The 10,079-nt window shown below is 41.3% G+C and overlaps 1 protein-coding gene across 1 annotated transcript; it reads left to right on the top strand.

Moving 5' to 3' along the window:
- The first annotated feature begins 495 nt into the window (after positions 1-495).
- Positions 496-7,568, top strand: LOC133367609 (vomeronasal type-2 receptor 26-like). The gene is made up of 5 exons (XM_061591705.1): positions 496-774; positions 920-1,714; positions 2,495-2,722; positions 4,171-4,297; positions 6,667-7,568. Exons 1-5 carry the CDS (start codon positions 496-498, stop codon positions 7,566-7,568), a joined length of 2,331 nt encoding a protein of 776 aa, XP_061447689.1.
- Positions 7,569-10,079: the final 2,511 nt, after the last annotated feature.

Here is a 10,079-nt window from a genome sequence, read left to right as displayed (position 1 = left end):
TATGGTGGTGATGATGGTTGCAGTGCTGGTGAGTAAAAATGCACTCCCTGGTATTTTGTTCAGCTGGCAACTCTCATTGCAGTTACGTTCCAAAGATGTACCAGCATACAGAGGGAGGGAGGGAGGGAGGGAGGGAGGGAGGGAGGGAATGTGCCGCAAGGAAAAAAAGGCAAGCGTTAAGGGAGGAGCAGCCTTAAATATTGCTGCTCAAACCCTTCCCTAATTGGCAAAGCGATCTCACATGACTAAATCAAGAAATTTCCAGAACCTACACGAGTCCTCTAGGGAATTCGGGTGGCGGTAAATATGCCCCCGCAAAGGCAGGAAAGCCATTCTCAAAAAAATATTTTTTTTTGGATGCAGCATTACTTTAAACTGGACCTCAGTCTTAAAAACATGTCATGGTGGTGATGATGGTTGCAGTGCTGGTGAGTAAAAATGCACACCTTGGTATTTTGTTGAGCTGGCAACTTTCATTGCAGTTACGTTCCAAAGATGTACCAGCATATCCTGGCCTTGGCATTTGCTATAAAGGAGATCAACGAGAATCCCAAACTCTTACTGAACATCACTCTGGGCTTCCATATTCTCAACAACTACTACATTGCAAAGATGACTTATAAGGCTACCTTGAACCTGCTTTGCACACAGAAACAGGCTGTCCCAAATTTCATCTGTGATGCTCAGAAAAAACTAGTTGCTAGCATTGGAGGACTTATGACTGAGACTTCTGCCATTATGGCCAACATTTTTGCTGTCTACAAGGTTCCACAGGTAAGCCATTGGAAAGTCCATAGCACATTGTGTAACATTTTATTTTCATCCATCAGATTAACAGCTATACATTTTATTTCAGCTCACTTATGGATCATTTTCCCCATCACATGGTCACAAAAGTTTATTCCCATTTTTGTACCAGATGGTCCCTGATGAATCCTATCAGTACACTGGAGTTGTCCGGTTACTTCAGCATTTTGGATGGACATGGATTGGACTCCTGGCTGTGGATGATGACTATGGGGACAGGTTTCTACAGGCCATGGTGCCTTTGCTTACCCAGAATAGCATCTGTTATGCATTCATTCTTAGACTACCAAAACGGTCTTACTTCGATGATTATGCAGACTTCATAGTAGGGCAGGTGAATAATTATCTAGTTCTCATGGAAAGAAAAGCCAATGTATGTTTTGTATATGGAGAATTTCCATCCTGGCCTGATCTACGAATGATGCTGTTTTGTGCACCATTTTTCTCATTGCCACCTCTGGCTAAAGTGTGGATTGTTACATCCCAATGGGATTTTGAATCACTGTCTATTCAAAGGATGTGGGACATCCAGCATTTCCATGGTGCTATATCTTTCACAGTTCACTCGAATCAGCCACTGGGATTCCAACAATTTGTTCACAATATAAAGCCTTTCTGGGCAAAAGAAGATCATTTTATTCAGAATTTCTGGGAGCAAGCGTTCAGCTGTTCCTTTAAAATTTTCAATGTGAATGTGGAGACCAGCAAATTCTGCACTGGTGAGGAGAAGTTGGAGAGTCTTCCTCATACTTTTTTTGAAATGAATATGATTGGGCATAGCTACAATATCTACAATGCTGTTTATGCTGTAGCACATGCACTGCATGCCATCTATGTATCCAGCTCCAAACACAAAAGATTGCTAGAAGAAGGGGAAGTGGGATTACAGATTGTGCAGTCATGGCTGGTAATTACACTTCAGTGCTTTATTTTTGATTTAAATGAGCTAGAATATGCAACAAGGAAGAATGAATTTTCCCTGCTAAGGGTGCAATCTTGAGTCATGGAAGCTGGAGCAATTTATGGTGGCTTAGGTTAAGCCAGTATAAAGGACATCAGATCCAAACTCTGTTCATACTAGGGCTGTTGCTGGCTGAGGTGACCCAAGCCTGTCAGCGGGAAAACAAGCCTGTAAGCTAGAGATTGACTTACACTGATGTAAATTCAACTGGGTTTCCAAGTAATGTGACAGAGTTGAATGGAGTTAGGTTCCAGTGAATGTTCCTTCCTGCCTCCACCACTCCCCAAAACATCCAATTCCTATAACTTACAGTATGTCAGCGATAGTTACACCAGTGTTGGCTCACCTGGCCAAATTCCGGCTGAGCTGAGCAAGTTAAAGTGGTGTAGCCACGCTGAGCAGGAAACCAGCCGGCTGAGTTGTAGTTCCACCTGGCAGTAGCCCTGCTTCTGAATGAAGTTTTCAGCAGGAGTAAATTACACTGACAACATTTATCATGACATAAAATACTCTGGCTTCCTATTGTTTGGATTGCTCTGCACAGGTGTTTTATATCGTCTGCCAACCTTTTGGAACCAAAAATAAGGAAAATAAGTTAGCAAAGTAAGATCACCGCATGAACACCTGAAACAACAATAATCCAGATTTAGATTAAACCTGTACTTCATTAAACTCCTTGAAGCATTTTCAACATCTCTCTTTTATTCATTTTCTTTTTCACCCTAGCTCCATCACTTCCTAAAGTGCACCTTCTTCAACAACAGTGCTGGAGACACTGTGAGTTTTGATGAAAATGGACAATTATTAGCAGATTTTGATGTTACAAACTGGGTAACTTTCCCAAATAACTCTTTTGTTAGAGTAAAAGTTGGAAGACTGGAACCTCATGCTCCTCTAGGCAAAGAGCTGACTCTTCATGATAATCACATTTTGTGGCACAGAAGCTTTAATCAGGTGGGATGATGTTGCAGATTCTCAAACAAATGAATTATTATTGTGGAAAAATCCATTTTGGACAATTCAGAGTTCTGGAGATGTCTTGGTGCTGAATCATGCAGGATAGCACAGTATTTGTAAAAGCACAATACCACACTATCTTTTCTAGGCACTGAAAGAATGTTGATATCAGATTGGTCTTCTTCAGCTGAACATTCTGCCAATTCTGAAGAAAATTATGCACATAGATATTTATTTATATATTTATTAGATTTATATCCCACCCTTCCTCCCAGTAGGCCTAGCAGAAGAGGAAAGGCTTCACTTGCATTGAAGAATAGATAAGGTAGGCAAAAATGAAGCTCAGAGGGGAGAATTTTTCATAACTGGGGTGCTGTTGTCAAGAATTCCTCCTTGCATGTCATAGATCACCTGATCTTTGTTAATGATGGCACTGGTGGGAGAGTCACCCCAGCTGACCAAAGGCCCAGTCAGGATTATACAGAGGAAAACACTTGTTCAGATACCCAGGTCCTAAGTAAATGTAGGGCTTTATATATTAGAACTAAAATATTTAATTGGGCCCATTGGCAAGTAGGGAACCAGTGCAGTTCTGTGAGGACAGATTATTTACAGTCCCATGCAGGTGTCCCCATGAACAGCCCAATAACTCCATTTTCCACCAACACCTTCCATTTTCTTCAAGGGCAGCCTAATGTAGAGAGAGTTGCAGTAATCCATCTGAATGGTGACTTATGCATAGATCAATAGGGACAGCTGTCCCTCTCCAAGAACAGCCAGAGCTGCTGTTTCAGACATAGCTGGAAAAAGGCAATCTGCACCATTAAGGCCACTTCAGCCTCCAGTGACAGAGCAGAAGCTAGGAGTACTTCCAGACCACACATGATTCTTCAGGAGAGTGCAACCCCATGTAGAACAGGCTGTCTTTCTGCTTTCTGGACCTGGGAACAACCAATCCACAGTACCCACATGTGAGGCGTCCTTCCCTGGCTCTCCCTGTCAGGTTCCTACCTGCTCGTGGTTACTGCCTGTCTCTAGGCACCACCAGGGACTCCACCAGTCCGGACCACTCTCTCTTATGATTTCTCTCCCCACTGTAGCACAGATCTCAACAGATCCCCCTGCTAGGCAACCACCAGTAACGTCCCAATACTAGTATTCCCAGAGACTCTGAATACTGGTATTGTTATTCTCTTCACCGCTGCCACCATTTGTTACAGTTCCCCTTCAGCCTTGGTCATTACCTTACCCTCCCTTCTGGTCTGTGAAACCCCAGCCAAGGATCAGGCCTTTGGTAAACCAAATTAAGTATTTATTAAAGATAACAAAGCTAACAAGATTAACAAGATTTCTTCTTAAGGCACATAAGCACATGGTTTAAAAAATGGGGAAATAGAATGACACATTTCTTTTAATAATAATCTCTCTTTTATGCTTCTGAACAGATCCAGCCCCTTTCTGTTTGCAATGACAACTGCTATCCTGGCTACAGCAGAAAAAAGAAGGAAGGAGAGAGATTTTGCTGCTACGATTGTGTTTCATGTCCAGAAGGAATGATCTCTGACAAGAAGGGTAAGCTCAATAAAGTACAGTAGGTTGCTCAACAAAGAAGAAACATTAATCCTCACCTGCCTGTTATATATACAGAAATTAGCAAATGAAGCTTTTGGTGGCATGATGATGGAAACATCGGTACTTTCTAATCATTGCTGACCACAGCAGTGTCAAAGGAAAAGCTAAATGTGCCCATTCCAAAGCAGACCGCTCTGACAAACATAAAGTGCAATTCCATCCCGCAACGGTTTATAAAAATGAAAGAAATATCATGACAGCTCACAGAGTCTATGATTGGGCTGGGATGTAGGGGCATTGGGAGCTTGGGATGAGCAGAATTGAATTAATCCAGTTCATGCTTGCTGTGCATGTGTTTACCTTGAAGTCTACTCTATCTCATTTCCATGCAGATTTGTTACAGGGGAAAATACTAAGAAATTCCTAGTTTAACCTCAATTCAAAATGTTTTTAAACATTTTGAAAACAACCCATGCCTTTTAGACATGTTCCAAGGGGTGTTTGTTTGTTTGTTTGTTTGTTTGTTTGTTTGTTTGTTTGTTTGTTTGTTTGTTTGTTTCTTTCTTTCTTTCTTTCTTTCTTTCTTTCTTTCTTTCTTTCTTTCTTTCTTTCTTTCTTTCTTTCTTTCTTTCTTTCTTTCTTTCTTTCTTTCTTTCTTTCTTTCCTTCATCTGCTCAGAACAGCCAGAAAGAGTAGCTGATGCTGCATGGGTTTGAACATTCTAGGGATAATAGAAGTGACTCTATGCCGTTGCATTGTTTCCCTGGTGGCTGCTGGGTACCGACTGGACAGCTATCTTTCCCCCCCATAGAGAGTACCAGGAAGGCTACTCCAAGCTTACAAGGGACCAGCTGGGGATAGGCAGTTGTGGTGAGTACCAGCAAGAAGAGGAAGCAGTGCTGACAGTAGCACAGCTCCATCTAGCAACTGCAATCAGCTCAGCACTGTAGAGGGAGCCTTCAAGAAGGAGGAGAACGGCTACAGTTGTTTTAGGCCCCCTGGCCCATGCTATGTGTTGACACCAGACCTGATATTTATGTATAATTAGCATTTTTGTGATATTTTAAGTGTTTAAAGTGGTGCATGTACATTACGCACACAATCCTTACCACAAAATTTTAAAATAGGTTGCTCCTATTTCCCCCTCTGTATTTCAAGTGTGTGTATGTGTGTGTGTAAAGTGAGAGACAATGGCCACTTAATGGGTTTGGTGAGGTGGTTGTTGTTGTTATGTGCCTTCCAGTCAATTACGACTTATGGCGATCCTATAAATCAGTGACCTCCAATAGCTTCTCTCATGAACCACCCTGCTCAGATCTTGTAAATTAAGGTCTGTGGCTTCCTTTATGGAATCAATCCATCACTTGTTTGGCCTTCCTCTTTTTCTATTCCCTTCTGTGTTTCCCAGCATTATTGTCTTTTCGAGTGAATCATGTCTTCTCATGATGTGTCCAAAGTATGATAACCTCAGTTTCATCATGTTAGCTTCTAGTGACAGTTCTGGTTTAATTTGTTCTAACACCCAATTATTTGTCTTTTTTGCGGTCCGTGGTATCCTCAACCTGTCCTCCAACACCATATTTAAAATGAGTTTTTTCTCTTACCCGCTTTTTCACTGTCCAACTTTCACATCCAAACAGAGAGATCGGGAATACCATGGTCTGAATGATCCTGATTTTAGTGTTCAGTGATATTTCTTTGCATTTGAGGACCTTTTCTAGTTGTCTCATAGCTGCCCTCCCCAGTCCTAACCTTCTTCCTAATGCTTGACTATTGCCCCTATTTTGGTTAATGACTGTGCCGAGATATTGATAATCCTTGACAAGTTCAATGTCCTCATTGTTAACCTTAAAGTTACATAAATCTTATGTTGTCATCACTTTACTCTTTTTGATGTTCAGCTATAGTCCTGCTTTTGTGCTTTCCTCTTTAACTTTCATCAGCATTTGCTTCAGATCGTTACTGGTTTCTGCTAGTAGTATGGTATTGCCTGCATATCTTGAGTTACTGATATTTCTCCCTCTAATATTCACACCTCCTTCATCTTTGTCCAATCACGCTTTCCGTATGATATGTTCTGCATATAGATTAAACAAATAGGGTGGTAAAATACACCCGTCTCACACCCTTTCCGATGGGGAACCAATTCTGTGAATCATCAAATCATTAAAATAAAAATTATAGAAGTTGAACGGGATGATAATGAGTAAAACCAAATTTGGCTTGCACTACGTGTTGGTGGAACAGGGATGTGTGTACCAAATGCTTAATTGAAGTGTTTGGTCCTGCTTCAAAAAATAGGATTTCTCTCTTGTGACATTGCTTGAAGTCTTCAAGTATTTAGGCATCTGTTGTTTTCTTTCTTTCAGACATGGATGCCTGTAGTAATTGCCCAGAAGATCAGTATCCCAACAAGGACCAAAATCAGTGCATTCCCAAGATTTTATCCTACCTCTCTTTTAATGAACTTTTAGGAATCATCTTTACTACATCAGCAATTTCTTTCTCTTTGATTACAGTATTAGTGATTGGAGTATTTAAGAAGTACCAGGACACTCCCATAGTGAAAGCCAACAACAGGACCCTCACCTACATCCTCCTCGTCTCCCTCCTTCTATGTTTTCTCTGTTCCTTGCTCTTCATTGGACATCCTGGAAAGGTGACTTGCCTCCTCCGACAAATGGGTTTTGGCCTTGTCTTCTCTATGGCTCTCTCCTCTGTGTTGGCCAAAACTATCACTGTGGTTATGGCCTTCATGGTAACAAGACCAGGATCCAGGATGAGGAAATGGGTGGGGAAAAGAATGGCATATTCTATTGTCCTTTCTGGCTCATTCTTTCAAGTAGGCATTTGTACGGTTTGGGTGATTACTTCTCCTCCATTTCCAGATACAGACATGCACTCAATGAATGAGGAAATCCTATTTGAATGTAATGAGGGTTCACCCACCATGATTTATTGTGTCTTGGGTTATTTGAGCTTCCTGGCAACTGTCAGCTTCACTATGGCTTTCCTAGCCAGGAAGTTACCTGACAGTTTCAATGAAGCCAAATTCATCACTTTCAGCATGCTAATCTTTTGTAGTGTTTGGGTGTCTTTTGTTCCAGCATACCAGAGCACAAAAGGAAAATACACGGTAGCTGTGGAGATCTTCTCCATCTTGTCCTCCAGTGCTGGATTACTTGGTTCTATTTTCTCCCCTAAATGCTACATTATTATTCTGAGGCCTGAGCTGAACTACAAGGAACATCTAAGAAGGAGAACAAAGTAAAGAGTGCAAATTCTTCTCTGTATATACATTATCTATAATACATAATTATTTGCAATTAGAATCAAGTTGAACACAATTACATCGTTGGACAGCTGCAATTCAGAAAGTTCCTTCTATCATGATTAAAATAATTTAGAAATGGTTAAAATTTGTAATGGGTCATTCCTTCTATAAAATAAGGTATCCGTTCTGATAAAAAATGAATCCAGCCCATTAAATGTGCCTTGAATCAGCACTGATATGTGGACATTTACAGAAGCAGATATTCATCCACACCAAATTAGAATCAACACACACTTACCTCAGATTGTCCTGCCTGAACCCACTGAAGTCAGACATGGACATGAAGGTGTGCTTTTCTTTAATAGGTTTAATAGAAAATTTCAGTTCAGAGCTCTTTATGAATCAGCTTACAGGTTACACAGTGCTCAGCATGTCTTTAAGTACAAGTAGGCACAGCTACACAGCGCTAAGAAGTTGTTGCACCAATTACGCTCCCCCTTACAATCCTTAAGTAAGTTCAGGCAGGCTCCTTCATTTTGCATGAGAAAGGTGTTGTGGTCGGGAGCATATGCGCATGCGAGCACTCCTTCTCAGTGGGACAGTGAGAACCCATAGAGCTGCCAGCACAGTAGGCTACATGTCCAAGGCAAGGGTGGTGGAGAAACTTCAGCAAGATTGCCCTCCTAAGGAGAAGGAGTGTGCTGCGGTGACGTTGGGATGGGCAAGGAAGGAGAATGCAGTGAAAGTGAAGAGGCTGCTTCCAGATCAGGCTGAGCCTCTGCAGTTGTAATTGGAGTCACAGGGGCAGAGCTGTCACTGTCAATGGCACTGGAGCCTTCACTCTCAACTCTCTCTGAAAGCAAGCCACTAGGGCCTTCTCCGAAGGCCCAGTCCATCTTCTCCTCTTCATCCTTATCAATGCAGGATTATCAAATTTGGACCATTGAGAAGAGGGAGATACTGCCCAAGTAGGATTGAACTCCCTTAGATCAGCTGATGCATGGGGAGCTCAGTCCTTCTTTCTATAGTGTTCAGAACTCACTGGCATGCTCAAAACAGATGTCCCTCCTTCTATGTTTTCTCTGTTCCTTGCTCTTCATTGGACATCTTGGAAAGTTGACTTGCCTCCTCCGACAAATGGGTTTTGGCCTTGTCTTCTCTATGGCTCTCTCCTCTGTGTTGGCCAAAACTGTCACTGTGCTTATAGCATTCATGGTAACCAAACCAGGATCCAGGATGAGGAAATGGGTGGGGAAAAGAATGGCATATTCTATTGTCCTTTCTGGCTCATTCTTTCAAGCAGGCATTTGTATGTTTTGGCTGATTACTTCTCCTCCATTTGTAGATGCAGATATGCACTCAATGAATGAGGAAATCATATTGGAATGTAATGAGGGTTCACCCATCATGTTTTACTGTGTCTTGGGTGATTTGGGCTTCCTGGCAACTGTCAGCTTCACCATTGCTTTCGTAGCCAGGAAGTTACCTGACAGTTTCAATGAAGCCAAATTCATCACTTTCAGCATGCTAATCTTTTGTAGTGTTTGGGTGTCTTTTGTCCCAGCATACCAGAGCACAAAAGGAAAACACATGGTAGCTGTGGAGATCTTCTCCATCTTGTCCTCCAGTGCTGGATTACTGGGTTCTATTTTCTCCCCTAAATGCTGCATCATTCTTCTGAGGCCTGAGCTGAATAACAAGGAACATTTAAGAAGGAGAGAAAAGTAAAGGATGCAAATTATTCTCTATATATACTTCATATACCTCACTCAGCATAGATTTTTTGCATTCCACAATGTCAAATTGAAAATACCCCCATGCCATTCTGATTCTTCCCATAAGCTCATTTCAAAACAAAACCTTTAAAAACCTATAGTCCTAAACTCAGAAACACTTGCTTAAAAATGCTTTAAATTTTGATGGTTATACACAAAACAGTCAGAGAGAATCAAGAGTTCAAACTGTAAAAAGAGAAAAAAACAAAACCTCTTTTACACTTTTTGCTGTCAGAGTTCTCATAATCTGTTGAAATTTATTAAAAATCAGCCATGTTCACAGAGTACCTGTAATCCTATTACTGACCTTGCCCCATACTCTGACCTCCATCTTCTGCAGTTTAAAAGTTAAAGAAAATGCCTGACTGATTTTTAATTAATTTAAAAAATTTAGCATGAGACTCAATGATAATGTTGGGCATGCTCAATAAGAACTCCACACTCCACACCTTCTCAGCCTGCTACCCTCCCTCTGCTCTTCACAATAATCTTTCCATTATTATCTAGACCAGCGGCTCCTAACCTGTTTTGGGTCATAGGACCCTTTGAGAATCTGTTGAAAACTATGGACCCCAATAAATAAATAAATAAATAGTATTGCATTGGACTTTTTTTGAGGGGGGGTTGGTTCATGGATCCTCTGAAGACCATCCATTGACCACAGATGAAGAATCCCTGATCGAAATGAAACAATCTTGTGGTGTCTGTTTAAGACTAAAGTAATTATTTGGCC

The sequence above is a fragment of the Rhineura floridana genome, chromosome 11 (assembly GCF_030035675.1).
Source record: "Rhineura floridana isolate rRhiFlo1 chromosome 11, rRhiFlo1.hap2, whole genome shotgun sequence".
Taxonomy (NCBI): Eukaryota; Metazoa; Chordata; class Lepidosauria; order Squamata; family Rhineuridae; genus Rhineura; species Rhineura floridana.
The sequence above is the reverse complement of the archived record's forward strand: the minus strand, read 5'-3'. Positions and strand labels throughout refer to the sequence as shown.

Bases quoted from the DNA above. Each gene is read 5' to 3' on its own strand.
- LOC133367609 (XM_061591705.1), top strand. From the start codon at position 496: ATGTACCAGCATATCCTGGCCTTGGCATTTGCTATAAAGGAGATCAAC. The intron at 775-919 runs GTAAGCCATTGG...TTTTTGTACCAG, and splicing joins CTGTCTACAAGGTTCCACAG to ATGGTCCCTGATGAATCCTA. The intron at 2,723-4,170 runs GTGGGATGATGT...GCTTCTGAACAG, and splicing joins GGCACAGAAGCTTTAATCAG to ATCCAGCCCCTTTCTGTTTG.